Source organism: Nelumbo lutea, chromosome 1 (genome assembly GCF_056320005.1).
Source record: "Nelumbo lutea isolate HS-2025 chromosome 1, American lotus-T2T, whole genome shotgun sequence".
Classification (NCBI taxonomy): Eukaryota; Viridiplantae; Streptophyta; class Magnoliopsida; order Proteales; family Nelumbonaceae; genus Nelumbo; species Nelumbo lutea.
In genome coordinates this window covers 138,826,917-138,849,657 of record NC_142684.1, presented here as the reverse complement: position 1 = coordinate 138,849,657, position 22,741 = coordinate 138,826,917, and the positions used below count along the sequence as shown (strand labels likewise).

Here is a 22,741-nt window from a genome sequence, read left to right as displayed (position 1 = left end):
GGAACACTCATTCCTTTCTCTCTCTCTCTACATTAATTTGATAATTTTGCAGGACAATGACGAGGATATATAGTATAGTTCTTTTTTTAATATTTAGATGATATAGACAAATGTTGAAAATACGGTGCTTTATTTTTTATTCTGAGTATATTCCAACCTATTGATCCCTACTCTATATAAATCCGATACATATTCTCGTAGGGATAAGGAGTTGTAATATTAGAAGGCAAACTACAGTTTTCCTCCTAGGGATAAGGAGTACTCCATCATATATAGCTAGCTCCCTCCTTCAATGCTGCTGGAGGGTTTGGAGCTTCTTACTTTTGGGACAATCAAAAGTCTAAAGCGTGGAAAAGTAGAAAACATGAAACTTGCACTCAAGACACGATAGATATCTCTCATCATCTTGTGTATATATAGGTTGATGGTTCTATTGATTATTAAACAGAAAAAAAAAAAAAAAAAAAAGCAAGCCAAGCTGTACCTTTGGAAGTCAAGAATGGGTCGGTTCGGGGTACTTCCGGCAATGTCATCTGGACTTACATTTGTCTTGTTAGTGGGTTTTGGGTACATACCGGTGCCCGGAGCTCTGGCGTGGAGCAAAGAAGGGCATATGCTGACATGCCGGATTGCGCAGGTAATTCAATTACATTTGTCCTGTACGTTTTTTTCTTTTTGATTTTAATTTATATTTGGCCCATAATTTGCCACCTGGAAAATTTAGAGGGTCTGGACCCACTTATAGGGTGGATCTCATTTGCCAAAGTGTCTGCAAAGAATATGATACATCATTTTATTCATTAGCTCTGCACTCTGCTGAGAGTTTCAAAAAAGACTCTTTCTCCGTCTGTATTGGTGTTGAGAATTGCACAAAAAACACGCACTTGTGATCATCATGTTTAAAGCGATCTTTCTTCCTTTCTTTCTTCTCAATGAAATCTGAGCAGAGTTTGAATTGTAAACATTATCTGTTGTATTGATGGTAGCATATATAGGCAAGAGATCATCGTCGCTACTTTCCCGCAAAAATGCTGAATGGTTGGGCTTCTGTTTGGATAACCAAATATTTCTGTTTTCATTTTCTGCAGAAATGTGTATTAGGGGTTGTTGACCAGTATGTATGATTTTGGTTTTCTTAAACAACATAAGAAACGAGTTTTTCAGTACCCTTAATCAGCTAAACAATGAGTATGTCATCCTGATCAAGCATGCAGAAAATTTCTTCTATAATTTTTTTTTATTAGATGGCTAAAACGTACAAGTATAAGAAGTCTGCAAGTATGAGATGGTTGTGTTAAGTTGGTAGTTGGCATTGAGACTCTTACCAAATTCTCATGGTTATGTAGGGGGTGTAAATGGTATTCAAATGTCTGATTCTTCATTGTTAGCAAAAGCGACAACTGGACACCTTAGCTTTCAGTGGACTGTAGAACCAATGATAAGGTTTCACATCAGTATTTAAATAAATAGGGCCTGCATTTTTACAGTGGGGCCTATGAATTTATTACTAGCCTGGAATCTCATCATTGATTCCACAGCCCGCTGAACAGTTAGTGTTCAACTAATCCAAATTTACCCTTTTGATGTATCTGTAATTAATGTTGCAAAAAAGGGGAGATTGATGGCTTATAGCTTAAAACATGTTACTTATTTGGTTAAATTTATGCCTTTGAGTTCACATCAACTTAGGGATGAGAAGGATAGGAATAAGATAATTCAGGTATAGAGACTGCTTTGGCAAGTGGCAAGGATGGAAATAAGATAATTCAGATACCCGAACCGATCAGGGATAAAGATGGGGATTAGGAGTGAAGCCCCCCCCCCCCCCCCTCTCCCCCTTGGACCCAACTCCAACATATGTTCTTAAATAGGTTTATGTTCATTTCAAACTAAGTGCTAAACTAATTTAGATGAATGATTTTTTTCAAGTAAATCTTCTTTTGAAGCAAACCTTTAATTTAAAACAAAAAAGAATTTAGGGTCCATTTGATTTGTGGATAGGATCAAAATCGGAATCGGAATCGGAATCCCTAAGAAGTGGAATCAGAATCACCTATTCTTGATGCCTATTTGGTTTAGTCAGGATTGGATTTTAATTGCTGTTGTTTAATTCATTTGGAGTTGAAATTGGAATCAACTGAAAATTTTCAATTTTATATTAGTATATTTATTATTTTATTATTATATTTATTATTTTATTAATACTTTGTTATTACTATTATTATTATTATTATTTATTATTTATTAATATTCTATAATATTATTTTATTATTTAATAATTAATATGTTAGTATTTTATTATTACGTTAATTATATTATATTAATATTTTATTATAGTACTGTCATTTATTATTTTATAATTATTGATATTGTCTTATTATTAATTTAATCTTATTTTATTAATATTAGGGTTTGGGGGAGTTTTTGTCATGAGTTCTTTACTTCTAGGACTATGGAATGGGAATCCCATCTTGTCAAAAATGGGAATAAGAACCTCATTCTTGCCAAAGAAACTGATTGGCCATCTCCATTCCAATTCCAGAAACCTATTCTAGGGACCCAAACGTAGCCTTAAGGATTAGATCCTCAATAGGAAATCCGTCTCCATTGGGGGGTTCATTTTTCTCCCCAATGGGGATCGGGATTGAAAATGGAAATTACTTGGAAATCGGGTCGGGGATGGAAAGTATGATCCCCACCCTGTACCCGACTCATTGTCGTTTCGTTCCTACTACATGAGCTGCAAATCATCTCCGGCTGGTTGTAAGCGAGACCACCTGGGATTGAATCCTACATTCATAGATTCTCGATGGCTGCGTAAGCAATGATAACGAACGCCCCATGGCGCCAAGTGAAAGATTGAATAGCATAGCATAGGGTTTTATCTTTCATGGCTGGGAGTTGGGTGTTAGAGCCCGCTACACAGCCATGGCGTGCAGCTAATCCAGCGGGGTCTAGTCTATTACTCTATTATTCAGTTTCCATCTATCATCATCAGTTCAGCAATCCGCAGCAGCTCTTGATTCTTGAATATACCATTAACTAACAATAGCGGTTGGCTTGGGCGTAAAGGATCTTCTAGAGGCTGAAGCAGCACATGCCGTCGAAAATTTGCTACCTGATTATGCCAATGGCGACTTGTCATCCCTTTGTACGTGGCCCGATCAAATCCGCCACTGGTACAGGTATCGCTGGACAAGTCCTCTTCATTTCATTGATACGCCAGACCACGCTTGTTCCTTCGATTATTTAAGTGTGTGATACAACTATAATGCTCTTTCTTCTTTTTCTTCTTCTTCTTCTTCTTTCTGCGTGCAAATTAATGCAGTAATGACGTATTACACATGGACAGGGGATTGTCACGACCAACATGGAGTGAAGGGAATGTGTGTCGCAGGCGCTGTTCAAAACTTCACCACTCAGCTCCTGCAATTTCGGCACGGATCCTCAGATCGTCGATGTAAGGAAGCCAGACCTCCTGGGAGCTCTTCAGTCTTCTGTATGTCTGGGTAAATTTGTTTGTTTCTCTGATTTCGAGCTGGGTGTTTTTCTTTTTCTTCCCTTCTCTCTTGCAGATAATATGACTGAAGCCCTGTTGTTCTTATCACACTTCATGGGAGATATCCATTAGGTATGGTGGTCAACTGGTCATCTTCAGATGTTTCTTGTTATTTTGGCTGTCTGATTTGCAACATCAATCTAACTTGTCGGTTTTCAGCCAATGCATGTAGGATTCACAAGTGATGAAGGCGGGAATACTATACAGTTACACTGGTTTAGGCATAAATCTAATCTGCATCATGTAAGTTACCTAGAACCATGTTCCTTTATTTGCTTGATAATTAAGGATAATGTATGACCTCTTGATTCCTCTTGTGCTTTGTAACTTCGCATTTTAAAATTTAAATATGCACACAATCGATCATGGGCAAGCGCTACAAGCAGAAATTAATTCACTTCTCAATCAATTCACAATTCAAAGGAGGTATTTCAAACCTCAAAACCATGTTCTGAAGCAAAATTCTAAAATTGGGAAATTTTAGCCATTAAAATTCTTGTAATTTCAGTATTTTCTACAAAATTTGATTGTTGTATTAGTAGTTTCAGTATTTTTATAATATTTTTAATTTTAATTTATATAATTTAAATAATATTTTCAAATTTTGACTAAACTAAATCCACCCAATATATATTTTTCATATATAATGTCAATTTCCCGTATGGGAACCCAAATTTTGAGAAATTTCACTGTCGTTTAGAAGTATTATTCATTCATATGCCTCCAGATTGTAACTAATGTGATCTTCCTGTGTGCAGGTCTGGGACAGGGAGATAATTCTGACTGCTCTCAAGGACTTCTATGACAAGGACATGGACCTCTTCTTAGAAGACATACAGAAGAACTTCACTAATGTAAGAGAAACTCAATGTCTTCCTTAAAACTTGAAATGCTTGTTTTTTGTTTCTTTGTTTCTGTCTTTCTATTTTGTTTCAGTTATCACAAGATAAAAAGCAAGTGATGTTTATAGTGTTTCTGTTGATACTACAAAGGGAATCTGATCAGATGATATTACGTCTTGGGAAGACTGTGATGACCTCTTCTCCTGTACAAAGAAGTGAGTGTAGTCATTCAAATAACCATTAGATGCTATGTTAAGATCTCTGTTCTGAAATTAAGACACCAAGTAATTGAGGTTCTCATTATCAGTATTCTTCACATACACATGCAGATATGCTACAGAAAGCATAAACTTGGCTTGCAAATGGGGCTATGAGGGCATCACGCCGGGTGAAACTCTAGCAGGTATGTCCATAATCCTAACCATAAAATCCTCTAAGATGTATGGTTTCTGGAACCTGGATTGCTTTTGGGTAAATAAAAGCGTTCCCTCTGTGTATTTTGCAGATGATTATTTTAATTCAAGGCTGCCAATTGTCACCAAAAGGATTGCACAGGGTGGAGTGAGATTAGCCATGATTCTGAACCAAGTCTTTGGTCACCATGATCACAATATCCCAGCTCCAACTTGAACAGCATTGTTGTCTGCATGTCATAAACTTACCTGGTTTTTTTTAGACTCAATGAACTCAGTAATCGCTAATTGTTTGAATCCTGTCTAAACACCTATTACTGATTGACAACCTGATCTACATCTGTACCATAGAATATATGTTTTAACAATAAATGGAATGAATTCATTGAAGTGTGCCTAAATCGGTGTACATGACAACATTGAATTAATAGATTGAAGAAATTAAACTGTGTGATGGAAAGACCATTATAAGCATTCCTTCATGGCACAAACTTGGAACCAAATTAGCAATATCTAATTACAAGCAGCCAAAGTTGAAAAGAAAAGGCAATCATAAGGTTGTTCCTAAGCTCTTCTATACCATAATTTATATTCCATAAAGTGTAATTACAATGGATTCGTTGTATACAGCAGCTTTCTCTTGCAATAAACGATGCACAACCTAGTCAAAGAGACAGGATTTCTTGTTTGGGGGAAACACTAAGAGGGGGGGGGGGGGGGGGGGGTTAAGTATTTTACAGTTTGAAAATGCACAAAGCATAAAGCATAAAAATAAGTCAGTCCTCACCCAGATTGTTTCCGACCCCTCCCACCTCCAAAACAACCTCCACCACACGGTATGATTTTCTCCTACAATTGGAAGTTGATATGTGATTAAATTGCACTGGAGATGTAAAGTTGCCCTGAATAACAGCAGGTCCATAACCTCGTTCAGTACGTGAGTTATTGGACAAGCCTCCTTGTTCGCTCATATTTATATATGGTTGTAAATGCTGGTTCTGTAATCCTATTCCAAATGGTGCCTGGCTAAATCCATTCTGGCATATGACCCCTGGCCAAGGTGCTAATGTGGGACCTGCAAAGGAATTTGAAGGACCAGAGGGCATGGATACATTAGGTAATAGCATCTGATTAGGATCAAACTGCCGCTGAACTGGTATTCCATTTGGGAAACTCGTAAGCATCTGATGTTGATGATGGCATGGCATCCCATTTGGCCAAAGCCCATTGGAAGGTTCCAACAACTGCTGAGGTGTACAAGCTGCCTGCAACAACTGTGGCACAGGAGGAACAATAACGGGCAAACTAGCATTGTCTGGTGCTGTACCAGGCAAGCAAGCACAACTATCACAACCAAATTGTGCTGCAAGAGGTGGTGTACGGAACTGATTTGGAATTTGTGATGGCTGACCTACAGATAGTACTGGAGAAACTGGAAGCTTGTTGCTCTTCCAGGCCCTGTCCTTGTGTTGAGATTTCTTCTTATCAGCAAAATCAAAGTTTCTGCATTTCTGATCATCTGCACTCCACTTTGCCATCCTTTGCATTCTATTGCACTCAGCCTCCTTTGATCATCAGAGAACTCGGCTTCATCAGACTTCATTATTCTCGCCAAATGTATCATAACCTTTCTTGTACAGATTTTTTTCATTGAGAACATGGTTGGCAAACTCCTCAACAGATGATACAGGGGTGCCTTGACTAATTCCATGTGGGACCTCCTTGTCTAAATTGTATCGTACAACATAGTAAGGGTTCTTGACAGGTCCAAATATTTCATCTGCCAGTCCTAATGGCAATCGAGTTTCAGTAATCCAGAGAATGGAGCCTTCATTAAGAGGGCTGTTCTTTTCAGTCCCTTCAACAACGACTTTGGCACCAATAATCTGAAAAGGTGTAAAACCATCAATGAATTGGGAGAAGTGAACTGGTATGGAACAATAGAAAGATGATTTTGGTCAAACCTGAAAAATAATCATTACTTTGAACTGATTATTATAAATGCATTGTTTAGATATGAAGGATCATCAGACTGATGACTGGAAAAAAAAATCATCTGACTGATGATTTTCATTTCCCTTTCCCCCTTCAAGGGGGGCAAATATATTGTAAGTTGAATGGACTACCTGCTGGATTTCATTACCACGCAGGTCAATAAGCATGAAGACTTCTTGTATGGCCCATACAACATTATAAGCGTGTGAGGCCATGACTATAACATTTTTCTCAATCAAGAAAGTGTTCCTAGGTTATATGAATTTACTGATAAAATAATTCCAACAGGCAGGATCTGATTATGTGGTTGCAAGGCAACATCCACTGGAGGAACTTCAGGGAGTTTCTGCAAAATATTTTGTTAAGAATCCCGTAAGTATTGATTGACTAGCAATATGCCAAAGAAAATAAATCAATATTAATAATTCACTTTTGTTTCCAAGGTCCTAACACGTTCTTCATTTGTATCTAGCTATGCATCTGAAGCATTAACTAGCATCACAGTTACCAAATGGCTAATCTTAATACAGAAATGAAATATGCTATATATATATTTTATTGATCAGCAACACAGAAAAATTTTGTGTACTTTGTACCCCTTGCTTGGCTAAGCTATCTGCCAAGCTATTAGCAGTCCTCACCCATTTTACTTGGATTAACATGTCCTATGACAGCCATTTGAACTTTCTGAATTCATTCAGCCAACTAATACCCAGTTCTTTTGCCTTCTCAACCCCAAAAACTGCAGCCAAAAACTCTGATCTCGCCACATCACCCTGCTCCACAGGGCCAGAGTATAAAGCAATCATGTTCCCCTCTTCATCCCTAATGACTCCCACAATACCTGAGGGGCCTGGGTTACCCAAACAGCTCCCATCAAAATTCAGTTTCTCCCAACCATTTATCGGAGGACCCCAAACCTCAGCAGATCTTTGTTTTGTAGTTGAGGATGCAGCGATGGTACCCCAAGCTCTGAAGAAATCTTCAATCTTGAATTCCGAAAACAGCCTATATAAAGAAACGAAATTAAGGAAATGCATGTTGAAAATGATCAGAAAGAGACATGCATCATCCATAAAGGTTTAAGTAATAGAAATTGTGCTGTTTCTTCTCTATTTTTGGTACATATAGATCATTCTTTCTGATGTAATTGTATTATATATATACAGCTCTTTGGTTTTTTAGTGTTAAGCTGTTACCTCCATAACCACAATCTAAGAGTCATCCAGTAAGAAAATTCAAGATATACATTCTTTTTTGATCAATGATGTATATCATGATCTCTAAAGAATTATTTTCTTTTTCATCTTAAGAATAACTTCTCTCAAAATTATCATGCTTTGAGCTTTCAGGTTCCGAAGAGTTTTAGTATCCAAGTCAAGCAAGATATTAATAGCATCAGTCTATATGAGCAACTCAGAAAAGCCATTATACCTAGGTACATATTGAGTACGACAGTCCAATCCAATAAGAGAGAAACATGTTACAGTCCTCATAAGAATGATGTATAAAATATTCTTCTTATGCTTAACACACAATAGAGAATAGACTTCATATTCTCAGTTAACTAATCATTCAATTGGAATAACGATAATCAATAATCCAGTTCCCCAACTACGACTCAGTGGAATTTGGTAACCGCCAGCTCCAATTCAAAAACTCCAGAAGTGGACTTGAATTCAGTAGCACCAAAGAATATAAATCGAAACAAAATATAAAACACATACATGACTATTTTCTGTTTGATATAAAAATAAAGACCATAAAAGCCGCCATGTCTTACCTCAAGCTCGTTCTTAGACTTTATAGGTCGAGTTATAACACCCTCACCATCATCGTCGCTCCAACCAACCATCTCTTCTCCATCTGCATCCTTTATCTCAACTTCTTCATCGTCGACACGTTCTGTCTCTTCCTCCTCACTGCTCGAAGAACTAGAGGAAGGTGATGATGAAGAAGTGTCGCCAACAGACTCAGAACAATCATCGTCTTCCTCATCACTGATTTTCTCAGAACACTTCTTGTCGCTCTTTCTAGTAGCATGTTCTGTATTTGGCAAATCAGCCATCAAAGTACCTACGCAGGCCTCGACTCCTTTGAGATTTGACATCTCCTCCTCTTTAGCATCTTCAGAACTTTCGCTGGGTCACTTAATTTCTTCTCATTCAAAGCATCCAATGCTTCCGATGCCTCACGTATTTACTGAAATTTGATCAAGATCACCACGAACGGCACCGTCCAGAGCTCCAACCAAACTAACCATCTCCATTCCCTCCTCAATTAAACAACCCAAATTCCCTACCTCCTCGGAAAGAACTCTTTAAGGCATTCCCGTCCCATCTCTGTCCACCACTTGATTCCCTAGGCCAGTTTCTTCGTGGCTTTCTTCGATTTTCATTTTAATATGCTCCGCAGAAAGCCCAATATCAAACTTTTTTAGTCAGACCCATCCGGGGATTGGTTTTCTTTAATTGGCATTTCAACTGGGCCGGTTTCCATAATCCAAACCTCTATACTGTTTAGTAGTAGGCAAAAAATCAACCCTAAAGTGGATTAAAGGGTCGAGATATTCCACTGGTTGTGCGAGCTTGGGTTATTCACCGTGTCTTTGATGGCGGGATTAAACCGAACGATCGTGGAACAAAGAAAGGCTGGTTTGGAAAACAAGAATTGGATTTTGGGTGGCAAAACTGGAAAGTGAAAGTGCAAAATCATAGTTGAAATTTGAAAACACCATATACATACGCAAAATGAGGAGGGAATTCCTGGCTGCTGCTTAAACCCCAGCTAAGGTTTCTCTACTTTTGCTGTTGGAAATGGTAAAATACATGTAGCAATGCTTTATTTGTCTAGAGTGAATTGATTAGGCTTAGTTTGGAAAGAGTACAAAACCTTATATTTTGTATTATTTTCTATATATATTTATATTTGTATTCTTTTCAAACTAAGCGTTTAGTGTCTTTACTTGACCTGTGAATTGTATTACACCCTATTTTGGTTGTTCAAGTTTTTTTTTTCTTTTTTTTTTTCTGAATTAAGGCTGATGGGATGGAGAAAATGTGAAATGTGGGATCCCAAAATCAAGTAGGTGGAATCACACCAAAATATTGTGACTTTAATGAGAACTCTGCTAAGAAAATATTTCAGGTCTTGTCAGAGTAGAGAGCCTTGAGAGACTCTTCTTCTCCAACCTCTACCCATCCCAATGGTTTGATCTCCGACGATTTCTCTGGCCATTTCATTTAAAGGTAAGAGTAGATTAGATCCATCCCCTACTTCATTTTGTTTTTTGGTTCGTTCTTCTTTCTTTCTCATCCCTTTAATGTCTTTGGTGAAGGTTTGGTCGGAGTGAAACTCCATTCTAGCAACCTCCATTTCTTTCATTTTCAATTTTTTCCCATGTCTACCAACTCGCGAAACTAATACAGTAACAGCTTCCATGGATCCGTAAATGTCATTGATGTGATGGGACTTCTATCTATAAACTAAGAATGACATGACTATTAATTAAGTTCCTAGATCTAACATTTCCATCTATAAAACTAACATTTTTACAAATATGCAAAACTAATAGCTAACATTTTTACAACTATAAAACTCACATTTAGTCAAAGCATTCTTTGTCGTTAAACTAAATTGTAAAACTAAGTGGGATTTCCATATGTAAAACTAATATTTTTATCAATCGGATCTAACATTTAGTCATTGGGTTCCTAGATTTAACCTTATTATCCATTTTTTGCAGATTGAAACCATTGACTTTGGGGATGATACGAAGATTTGGGAGAGGGGTTCAAATCTATCTTCCTCGATCATACTTTTTTCTTCCTCCTCCCATCTATCTTCCTCGATGAGATTTGTTTTTTTCTCACAAAACAAACATGGAAAGAAGAATTTTTCCACTATTTTCCTTTGTACAACCAAACAATATAAAGTGAAAAATTCAAACTTTCTCATCCCATCCCACCTAAATCTTCCCACAAACCAAAGGGAACCTACAAGGCTAAAAGCCCTATGAGCAAGATAAGGAGTAACAGAATTCAAATTCCTTTTTTAACCAAAAAAAAAAAAAAAAAAGAAAGGGGAAATTTCTTAAACTACTAAGTTTTCTAACAATTACGAAGTTTTCTAACAATTGACATCACCATTAAAATTTCACAAAAACAACAAAATGTTGAATTTATCCTCTATTCTTTAAATTTTCAAAATAAAACCCTTACATATCAAAATTTTCAATAATGTCTCTACCTGTACATTAAGCGTCTCTGATAACTGATATCTAACATGCTCCCACCATCACCATTCACCACCACTCGATTTCTATGCTGGTTCTTGTAGAGATAGTTGTTAGTGTGTGGTCCCACTTTATTTTTTGTGTTTATATCTTTATGTTATTTCATGTTATTTTAATGGTAGTTATGGTACAAATTTATATATTTTTGTTTCTTGTATTAGTGGAATTCCACTAATGTTTTAAAATACAAATATATAAATAGATTGGTGGGGTGGCCAGACATAACAAAAAGTTTTTAGTTTCCTTTAATCAAATTGGTATCTAAGCCAACCTAGGGAAAATTTGGGTTCTCATTTGAGCTTGATCTAGTAGGCTGCATAAGAAATTCCTAGGACTGGAAGTTCTGCATCATCGCCTAATTCTTGGAGGTTGTTGGAGTCTTTAGTTGCTACCAAGGGATTGCAAGACCTTTAGAGATTCCTCGATCACTAGGAAGGATTATATAAAATAGGTAAGTTCAAGATTAGGGTTTAAACTGAAGATTCAAGGTGGCGATTAGTTTTCTTCTAAGATAGCTTCCTTTTTTACTGAGACCAACTTGATTATAAGCAGTTTAAACCATTCTGGAAGCAGCGGTTGATAGATTTTTGTCTTCCCTGGTATTTTCTCTAGGGTTTTTCAAACCCTACGATCAGTTTTCAACTCCCAAGCTTGTTATTCTAATTGTGAATAATTTTTAGGTGGTGTCTTTGATTGTGGATGATTTTTGGAAGATTATTGTTGATTGTGAATGACTTATGGATGACTGTTCTTGATTATGAATGATTTCTAGGTGATTAATTTCAATTGATTAGGGTTTTTGTATAAAAAGAAGGCAATTCTGGGTTTCCTTCTTGAAGTTTTGACTTGCTAGTATTTTATATAAAATGGAGAAGGTTGGAAATGAGTTAAAGACTCAAGGGAAAAGTTTTATAGGGGTTGGAAACATGACTGAAAGCTCTTTTTCAGATTACTACTATTAGGTTTGATGGAACCAATTACTTGGAATGGGCTCAATCAGTTATGATGGCCATTGGAGGTAGAGGTAAATTAGGCTGTGACTGGGGATACAAAGAGGCTAGCCAAGTAAGATACATCACATGCCAAATGGTTTCAAGAAAACTATTTGTTGGTGACTTGGTTGTGCAATTCTATACAGTCTCACATTAGTCAAAACTACTTATGGGTAAAAATAGCTAAGGAGATTTGAAACAATATAAAAGAGACATACTCCCAATCCCTAATGTTGCTAAAGCTTATGAGCTGAAGTATGAAGTGAATAATTTCAAGCAAGGGGAGATGCCAATCTCAGTTTACTTTGCTATTTTAAAATCTTTGTGGCATGAAATTAACCATTTGGAGACAATTGAGTGAGAAAGTTAGAAAAATGCAACAACATATAGCAAGTTCATTGAAACAAATAGAGTGTTTGAGTTCCTAGCCAATCTGAACTCAAATTTTGACATTATAAGACAAACAACTATTTATCAGGGAGAGTGTGACATTGTCTCAAGCCTATTCATTAATGCACAATGAAGAGAGTAGGAGTAAAGTTATGTTATAGTTTTAGCTTATGGAATCGACCTTAGCATTAACAATACCAAAAATTAGAGGAGATAGGAAAGGGAAATGAAGAAAGAAGATGAAAGGGATATATTTTGTGGTCATTGTAAGAAGCTGAAATATATTAGGGACACTTGTTGGAAGTTGTATCCTCATTATATTCTAGTAAGTCTCAAAAATAAGAAGGGAAATGCCAATGTGGTTTTTACTACTGATAGTGCATCCTCTTCCAACACAAGGAGCACATCCCTAGATGCCTTAACTGTTGCCTGAGATTCCTTGACACAATTGGAGAGTGAAGTTGGTACTTTTGGATCACCATCTCAGCCACCAGCTATTGCATTTGTTACTCCCACTTCAGCCTTTGCTCACTCATGTACAAGAGTTACAACATATCATGCATCAACCCCAAGTATCACTAGACCTTTTTGGGTAATAGATTCAAGTACATTTAATCATATGACTAGTTTATCAACCTTATTTACCAAAAATGTCCATCTTTTGGTAGAGAGAAAGTATCTATTATTGATGGCTCTCTTGTTCCTATTTTTGGCAAGGGAGACATTAGATTGTCTTATGTCTACTCCCTATCCTCAGTTCTACATGTTCCTAAACTTAGTGCTAACTTGCTTTTAGTTAGTAGTATTAATAAGAATCATAATTATTCAGTGACATTTTTCCCTAATTGTTGTGTTTTTCAAGATCTTGAGACAAGGAAGATGATTGGGATTGGCCATGAGACGGATAGAGTTTATCTGCTTAAACATCCACAAGGGGAAGGACAATGAAGCTAGGAGGTTATTTGTTTCTCAGTCCGTAAGTCGAATTATGCTTTGGCATAACCAATTAGGTCATTTATCTTTTGGGTCTTTGAAGAATCTATTTCCTATTTTTTTTTTTAAAATTAGACCAAATGTCTAGTTTGAGGTGTGAGAGTTATGAACTTGCAAAGCATTGTAGATCAATTTATTCTTTAAGCAATAAAAAAAGCAATGTTCCTTTCAAAATTGTGCTTACAAATGTTCGGAAACCATATCATATTGCTGCTAAGGGGGTACAGATACTTCTTGTTGTTTGTTGATGAACTCGTTTCTCATGGGTTTACCTTATGCACTCTCAAGATGAGGTCCCTACTCTGACTTAGGCTTTCCATCATATGGTACCAACCCAATTTGGAATTAGGATCAAAATTCTCAGATACGACAATGCCAAGGAGTATTTTTCAAAACCCATGGCTTCATTTTTCCTTAATCATGGTGTTATCCGTTAGAATATTTGTCCTCGTACACCCTAGAAAAATGGGGTTATTGAAAGAAAGAACAGACATATCTTCGAGGTAGCCAGAAGCATCATGTTAAACTCTAATTTCCCAATACATTTTTGGGAGGATGCTATCCATACAATTGTATACCTTATTAATTGAATCCATTCATGGGTTTTAAACATAAAAACACCATTTAACCTCTTGAATCCATTCATGGGCTTTCAAATGTATCTTCCTTGGGTATGCACAAAATCAAAAGGGGTATTGTTGTTATGAGCTTGTTTCTGGAAGATGATTTGTGTTTATAGATGTTACATTCTTTGAGGATGTGCCCTACTATTATAGGGTTTCTTCTTATGGGGAGAATAATGAGGTAGGTATTTCAACCCCAAAAGTTCTGTTACCTATTCCAGTCACTAAGGGGAACTATGGTGAAGAGGGTTATGAGAAGTGTAGGTAATTGAGGGTATTTTGCAAACGATGGAGGCATGTTGATTTTGGTCCCAGTAGTCCAAGCCGATCCTAGTCTCTTCTACAACTCCAAATCTAGGCACTACCTTCACTGTTGAGCCCACTATTGCAGATGATATACCTAACATTGTTGAGCCTCAACCTCCACATTTAGATGACCTTGATCTCTTAATTGCAATTCGTAAAGGGAAGCATCGTTATACTTCACCCATTGCTCATTGTATTTTTTTGTTCATTTCTTATGATTGTAGATCTTTCCTAGCATCTATTACTACTATTTCTATTCCTAGAACCGTGTAAGAAGCCTTATTGATGCCTAAGTGGAAGGATGCAATGGAGGTAGAAATGAATGCTCTTGTTAAAAACAATACATGGGAGTAAGTTACCAAACTAAGGGGAATAAACCAGTTGGGTGTATATGAATGTTTAAAGTAAAACACAATGTTGATGGCTTTGTAGAGAGACATAAGGCCAAATTGGATGGAAAGGGATTCAGAGTACTATTATCCATTGCTACAAATTTCTCATGGCCATTGTTCCATATGGATGTTAAGAATGCATTCCTCAATGGAGATCTGTAAGAGGAGGTGTACATGGAGTTGCCCCTTGATTTTACAATACAAAAACAAAAAAGAAGGTGTGTTGGCTAAAGAAAGCTTTATATGAGTTAAAGTAGTCTCCAAGAGCCTGTTTCGATATATTTAGACTGGTTTTGGAGAAGTTTGGCTATATACAAGCTCAATCAAATCACACACTCTTCTTTAAGAAAACAGATTTTTCTTTAACTCTACTTGCTTTCTATGTAGATGACATTATAGTAATAGGAAGTAATATTAGTGAGATTGATTCTCTTAAGCAAGTTCTTCACTAGGAGTTTGAAGTGAAAAAGATTTGGGGGAACTACATTATTTCTTGGGAAGTAAGGTACCTAATCTAATCATGGCATTTTTGTCTCCCAAAGAAAATATGTTCTTGGTTTGTTGGAAGAAACTAGGATGTTAGGAGTTAAACCTACTGACACACCCATTTAACTGAACCATAAGATAAGTGTAGAAGTTGGATAGACTCTTAAAGACAAAGTTATGTATCAATGATTGGTTAGGGAACTTCTTCATCTTTGCCTAACATGACTAGACATTTCTTATGTTATCATTGTTGTTAGGGAGTACATGCATTCTCCCAAAACCACCCACCTTCTCGTAGTGGAAATGATACTTTCCTACTTAAAGAGATGCCCAGGGAAAGGCATACTCTTCAAGAATAATGGTCACATGAAAATAGAAGCATACATATATGTTAATTGGGTCAGATGTGTTGATGATAGGAGATCTACCTCAAGGTATTGTACTTTTGTAGGCGAAAATCTTGTTTCTTGGAGGAATAAGAAATAAAATATTGTTGCTCACTCCAATGCTAATATTGAATACAAATCCATGGCTAATGGTGTGGCAGATGTGTTATGGTTGAGATCTTTACTTGATGAGTTGGGTGTTGAATGAAAAGCCTATGATCCTGAATTGTGATTATCAGGCTGCCATTAACATTGCTCACAATCCAATATAGCATGACAAAGCTAAACATATTAAAGTGGACTGACATTTTATCTGAGAGAGAGTTATGTCTCAAGAAGTGTGTTTTTCCTATATTACCTCAGATATGCAACTAGTCGATCTCTTCACTAAGGCAATCACAAAGACCAAATTGGAGACAAATTTATGCAAATTGAGGATGGCTAAAATCTATTTCCAACTTAAGGGGAGTGGACAAATAGTTGTTAGTGTGTGGTCCCACTTTATTTTGTGTTTATATCTTTATGCTATTTCATGGTAGTTATAGTAGTTAGGCTATATTTATATGTCTTTGTTTCTTTTGTAGGCAGTAGGAGTATTCGTGGAATTCCACTAATATTTTAAATTACAAATAAATAAATAGATTGGTGGGGCGGCCAAACATAACTAACCGCACCCTTTCCTTTCTCCTCTTCCTCTTCTCTTCTTCTCTCTTCTGTTCTGTTCTTGGTTTATTTTTCTTCTCTTTTCTCTGTGAATTCACATCAGAAAACAAACAATTCTTTAGTTTCTTTTATTCAAGTGTTCTGATAACCGATACCTAATGTGTTCTCACCATCACCATTTCACTACCACTTGATTTCTATGCTCTCACCATCATAGAATAGGGAGGCCAAGTTCAAGGGAGGAGAAAGTACCCCCCTATGATGTTTGCTGCAATAATAGTTTAACAAAAAAGAAATAGGAAGAAGAAAGAAGGGTGGAGGGAAAGAATTAGGCTTCCAGGACCCCAATTGAGAGAGAGAGATCATTTGCAACTTTTTTGTAGATGATCATAAGCTCTTTAATTTGTAGATGAGCATGGAGGTTGCCAACTTGCCATAAAAAAGAGAGCTATTTCTATTAGACACAACATTAACACTATCCATCTTCCTAATTCAAAAGTAAACCCAAACAGGCTGAACTAGTCTGTTGGGTAGCACTTCGACTACACAACATTAACACTATTTCATCTTCATAGTTCAAAAGTAAACCCAAACAAGCTGAACTAGTCTGTTGGGTAGCACTTCGGCCCTACTATTGATGTTGGGTAGCCATTGCGTACCACGCTGGTAAGTATTGCTTTGTATACTATGCTTTGATCTTCATTAGCCTGGGAACAAAGCTAAACCAATCCATTCCAAACTTGTTAAATGAGACCTGTCTCAAGGTTCTAGGAGGCCAAGCCAAAAGGGCATTTTTTACATTAAAAGGGTAGTAATGGGATTAAGAAAAGTTATATAAATCACGTAGTGTTACATGTAAACGGATTGTGACTGAATGCTAACAACAGTGAGGATTTAGTCAATTGTTAGTGGTACGTTAAGGGATTTTGTAAAAGTAGTGGTAGAGTTAGCCATTTCCTAAAACTTAGGGATAGTTTAAGATATTTGCCCACAAAGAAAAAAAACCTCCACTGCTACATTAAAAGAGTCACTAGAAAGATACACTCGAACTCAATAGTAGATATTAATCAATCTACAATTTTGGATAAGCTACAATCCCTAATCCCTTCAAATGATCATTGCCTTAGCTTGGATTGGAATCATAACAGGCAATAGTAAACACCCTTCAGCAGTTCAATTCATCATTAAGACAAATAGAGCAGATTAAGCCCCTATTTAGGAGTACTTATTTTTAAGCATTTATTGGAAATAACTTTTATTTGAGTGATTACATTTTTGGCTCATCTTAGCCCACCATGTAATTTTCAAAATACCTATACCATCCCCAATTGAAATAACTAATTTTTAACCAAATACTCATAAGCACTTGTTAGGATAAACACATATTTATCCAACAAGCACTCTAAAATGACCATAAAGCATGGATGATAGCACATAGAGGATTTGCTACATACTCACCAGTTCACCACACACATACACACAAAAAGTAGCAGATGAAGTCCTACCAACTTGGATGAGCCGAAGTGCCGAAGTGGAAGGGTGAAGTGGTACATTGAGCAGAACCTACAACCAAACAAAGTCAACGGTCCAGAGGAGGAGGTCACTAGAGAAGGCACTCCAATGCTCAAGTCAGTAAGAGGTGAAGGGATCAGCCAGGCCAAGTAAGTTAAGAACGAGTTGGTATGGGCCGAGCTAAGTTAAGAAAACAAGAGAGTGAAAGAAGGCTAAAGGGTCGAAGGGTTGCAGAGCCTATACCTTGAGGGGAGATGCCTTTAAATAGTTGAATGCCGTGGTGCACTTAGTCACGTCCCTTGTGATGCTTGAGGGAGGAGATCAACTGCCTATCAAGTTCTTTAGAAGATCCCACATTCCTCGGCATGGATGCTTATTGGTAAGGTAGAGAATATTGTGTGCCCCTCTCTTGTTTGAGGTTTTTGCCTGTAGGTACACACGCCGACTCTAGTGTGTGAAGTGTTGGCTTTTTTATGTGACTAAGGAAGTTGAGTGACCTTGGGACATGGCAGCAGCGTAGCTGCTCAACCGGCCAGGGGTGTGACCCCAACACCCACTACTATATTTAGTAAGGGATACCTATTAATGAATGTCATAGATGGGGTGCTAGGTAGGGGTGTAAAAGGATCGAATTTGAATCGGATCAAGCAATATCCAAATTCGAATTTGATTAGAAAATCCGATATCTAAATTTGATTTGATATCCGACGGATATTGAAAATTAATATCTGAATTCGAATCCGATTAAATATTTGAATATTCGATTCAAATTGAATTTGATTAATTAATTATTTTAGATAATTAATAAATATATAAAATAAATATTTTATTGATATAAAGTATATAAATATATAAATTATTTATATAACTTAATTATTATATGTATAATATAAAATATTTTATATATTATATATAAGAATTAAATAATTGGTCGAATTCAGATATTTATTGAATCGAATCAAGTCATATCCAAATTCAAATCCGATTAACTATTCAATATGAATAGAATATCCAAATTCGACCGGTTAGATATTTGAATTATCCGAATTCGATTCAATTATGTCGAATATCGAATTCGAAATTAGATTTTCGAATACCATTCACACCCCTAGTGCTAGGGCTGTAATCTAGTAGAATTCTGATTGGGTCCAACAATATTCAAATATAATATGACTAATGAAATCTCAAATCTGATTTTTTTATCAGAAATCCAATTAAAATTGGGAATGTTGGATTAGATTTGAATCCCATTGAATTGGATTTAAATAATCCAACTACACTTCATATTTTTAAAATAAAAAGAAATAAATTAAAATTAAAAATATTTATTTTGAACTTGATATAATAAATAATTATCTTTAATCCAATTAGATGCCCAGCAGAATATCAGAATTTTGAAACCTGTTTACAATCCTAAGGAGTGCAAGAATAAGTATCCGATTTGAAGAATTCTCAACCAAGCCCACCCAAGTTGCACCCCTAGTTGTAGATTAGAGATGAATGATAAATCTGGAAGAACTAACATTATAATTTATAAACTTCATCTGCTGGCATGACTTGTGATTTTAGTGACTCTTACAATCAACTGATTTTAAAACATCTTTCACTCAAACGATATTTGTGAGATGTCATGTTAATATGGTGGTATTTTTCAAAATGATTTTTGTTAAAATACATTTGAAAAGTCATTTTGTGTGGTTTTTCGGGCTTCTTAAAGTTTGGAAGACTAAAATTTGGTTTTTCTATATTTGACAATGAAAGATGAGAAGCCAAAAGAACCTATGCTCTAAAAATTAAAGCTTATAGAAGCCCAAAATGGCCAAGAATTTGGAAGCTTCAAATGAAGCTTCTTGTCTTTCTGCACCTAAAGTGTTTCATTTAACAACTCTATAGATCATGGTAGACAACGATGCTTGCTAATAGGGGTGATCTTGGGGTAGCCCGGGTCAGGCCTGGTCCAGGTTCTGAGCCTGAAACATAAGCCCAAGCCCAACCCAATTTCAGCCCTATGTCTTCTATATAAAATATTACATATATATATATATATAGTATCTTATGTTAAATGGCATATAATATGTATATAAACTTACTTTATACATTATATAATATATGTTAGAAGTGTCATATTATAATATTTATGTGAAAATATATAACATAACATAAAATTACATATATACATATGTATAAATTATATATAACGTACATATATTTAAATATATGTAGGGTTCGGACCAGGTTGGGCCTGAGTCGGGCTTGAAATATTAGGTCCAAGCCTGGCCCTAAAATTTACAGGCCTAACATGTGCTCAAGACTAAGCCGAGCTTGAACACAAAATCTAGGCCCAAGCTTGGTATTTTTGGGTTAAGCTCGTGTGGATCAGGCTGGACCGAGTTGAAATGATCACCCCTACTTACCAAAACAGTTTAGATGTAGGAAGATCTTCTTAAAAAAAAATTTGCCAAATGGCACCTTACTCAATTGCCATCTAAGGTTAAACCACTTAAGAGAGAGAGAGAAAGGGTGTCCAGTGAAAGGATGTCCAGTGAAGGGATGCAAACTCTATGAAGTGAGTGCATCTGGGCTTCATGAACAACTGAGCTGGGTGGGATCAAGGTTCCTCCCTCCATGGTCGCCCAACACCTTGCCTTCCATACTTAGCACAACATGAAGTGGCCCACATCTTCTACAGAATTGTTTCCATGGCCAACCACCAAAGTTTTCAAGCAGTCAGATTTGTGATGGAGCCAACCCTAAAATTCAGGGCCGCTCTTGAATGAGGAACTAATTTTATGCTCACCCTACATAAACTGATAAACATGCGAATATCTGATTTCTCGTATGGACAATTCTACCCATCCTATTCAGTGGTAAATTAATTAAGTATTGCCTCTCTTCAATGATTCTGATCAACTGAGAAAATATTCCTAGTATTACAATTTTTCCCTCAAAGTAAATATAATGCTACTATTTATTATTTATTATGCTTGTTATATCCTTCTTCTCTTTGACTATTATTTGGTGTGTAAATTAAATTTTCGGTATTAATATATATGATACCCTACACGTGCCTTGCATGTGAAGGGTTGAACTAGCTATGTACAACGTTATGAGTTATGACTGCTTCAAATCTTTGGCGAGTGAGTGAAGTATTTCTGTGTGATAGTTTGGGTTTCGAGCCTAATTATCAATAGAGATGTACATGTCCTGAAGGTTGCAGATATTGAAAGAATTCATCCAAATACTATGAATGGGATGACTGTTCAGCCCCCACTTCAGAATTTTTAGCCCTACTGTACAGATGAGATGAATTTCGTCGGATGTTAAATTCATGGACAGAATGCGATTTATAAGAAGCTACTAATAGATTATAGAGGGCTCTAATTTCAGATTTCTGCGATGGAGTGCAATGTACTTACCCATATAATGATGATGCTGAAAATCCAGTTAAATGTGTAGGTGTCTACCAGCAGCAGAAACAGTCGATGACATTGACGGAACCTTGAAACAGATAGAAAAGAAAAATATATATCTATGAGGAGTCTAGCTATTTAATTTTAGTGGGTCAGGACAAACACGTACTCCATTTAGTGCATCAGATCAACTTGAAATATTCTGGGTGAGAATTGAATCCTTATGAAAGGACGGAGATGGTCCCTTCCATTAGCGCTGTCAATAATGAGTTTTGGGTCTGGTCCGGGTCAAGGCATACCCAGTCCTAATCAAGGGTTAGTTATTTAATCCAATAAACAAATGTTGGCAAAATCAGTTCTATATCGGGTCGGACACCCGGTATTCAGGATTGTTGATTCCAACTTCCAATGATTCAATCAGAGGGGGCTACACGCTATTTGGATTGGTTCATGATAAATCTGACAACGGATGAACTGTTCTAACTTCTAATAAATTCTAGGGTTGATTTCAATTACTCCACTTCATCAGTCTCAAGAAAACGGCCTACTATTAGTGAAAAATATCGAAAAGATGTGAATAATTAAACTTAGGAAAATAGCATATATATATATATAATATATCTGACCTCAGTCCCCAGAGTGTTTATAAATGTTGTGGACAGTCACACAACCAATAGGAGACTTTAATTTTTGAAGGGATGTAGTCCTGGCAACACGCAACTGGCCATGTCGATCGTGTCTTCTAATCGATCGCGAACTCGCAAGTCGCAAGCTAGGTAGGAATATGAGGACCACTGACCCAGAATTAGCATTAATGGCTTGTTCATTAAATGGACAAAGCAAAAAGTCATTCAGTTGAAAGGCACTTCAGCTCTTACAAAACAACCACCAAGACCCGAACTGATCTGGGGAAAGATCCATCATCCAATGGGCTGAATGGTGCTGGGTTCTGATCAATTTTCTGAATACAGGACACATAACACACAGTTAAAAGGCAATTGAGTACTGGGTCCTGTTGCTGTATCCCTTGACTGAAGAAGCTGAGGAAAGCTGAAGAAGAATGCTTGTTTGGAGCCATGGCTAACACAATTCTTTTTTTTTTTATTTAAAGTTTCAATTCTTGATTGATTATTTGATCAGTGAGATTGGGGATTTGTAGAAACAAAACAGAGACATGATTGTTAGTCAGCCAGCAGCTTGAATTAAAAGACGAAGAATGCTTGTTTCTGATTTTTGTTTCCTTGTTTTGCTTTCACTTCACGTACAAGTTGGAAGATGCGGTAGCATAACATGAATTCTCGAAGGACCCGCTCAAATCCACGTGACTGTAATGAATACGTTCATCCATCCATCATTCTTCTGGAAAAATCAAGCCGACTTTGCCACTTGCCAGCCCAAACACAGCCTTCATCACGCGCTACACTGTTGGATTCTCACCTACCCAACAATAAACAAAAGCCCTCGGCATCTGTCGTTTCTGCTCTC

At 36.6% G+C, this 22,741-nt stretch overlaps 1 protein-coding gene and 1 pseudogene across 3 annotated transcripts; one reads left to right on the top strand and one right to left on the bottom strand.

The window, feature by feature from the left end:
• Positions 1-464: 464 nt before the first annotated feature.
• Positions 465-5,106, top strand: LOC148877888 (endonuclease 1-like; annotated as a pseudogene). The gene is made up of 8 exons (XR_016099486.1): positions 465-637; positions 3,353-3,460; positions 3,576-3,631; positions 3,719-3,802; positions 4,318-4,413; positions 4,552-4,616; positions 4,731-4,804; positions 4,907-5,106. The product of XR_016099486.1 is annotated as an endonuclease 1-like (transcript).
• A 266-nt stretch (positions 5,107-5,372) lies between these two features.
• LOC148877887 (uncharacterized) lies at positions 5,373-9,621 on the bottom strand. Of its 2 annotated transcripts, XM_088946044.1 has the most exons (3): positions 8,593-9,621; positions 7,078-7,155; positions 5,373-6,700 (listed from the first exon to the last, which is right to left on the bottom strand). In XM_088946044.1, exons 1-3 carry the CDS (start codon positions 8,917-8,919, stop codon positions 6,407-6,409), a joined length of 699 nt encoding a protein of 232 aa, XP_088802170.1. In that variant the 5' UTR covers positions 8,920-9,621; the 3' UTR covers positions 5,373-6,406. The 2 variants fall into 2 exon arrangements, with proteins under 2 accessions (XP_088802170.1, XP_088802178.1); XM_088946052.1 differs by lacking the exon at positions 7,078-7,155 and having other exon boundaries at positions 8,593-9,593.
• Between the last annotated feature and the right edge of the window lie 13,120 nt (positions 9,622-22,741).

Coding starts and splice junctions, on each gene's coding strand:
- LOC148877887 (XM_088946044.1), bottom strand. CDS start 8,919: ATGTCAAATCTCAAAGGAGTCGAGGCCTGCGTAGGTACTTTGATGGCT. Junction 7,156..8,592: donor AGTCTAAGAACGAGCTTGAG/GTAAGACATGGC, acceptor AATATTTTGCAG/AAACTCCCTGAAGTTCCTCC. Junction 6,701..7,077: donor CTGTTGGAATTATTTTATCA/GTAAATTCATAT, acceptor ACACCTTTTCAG/ATTATTGGTGCCAAAGTCGT.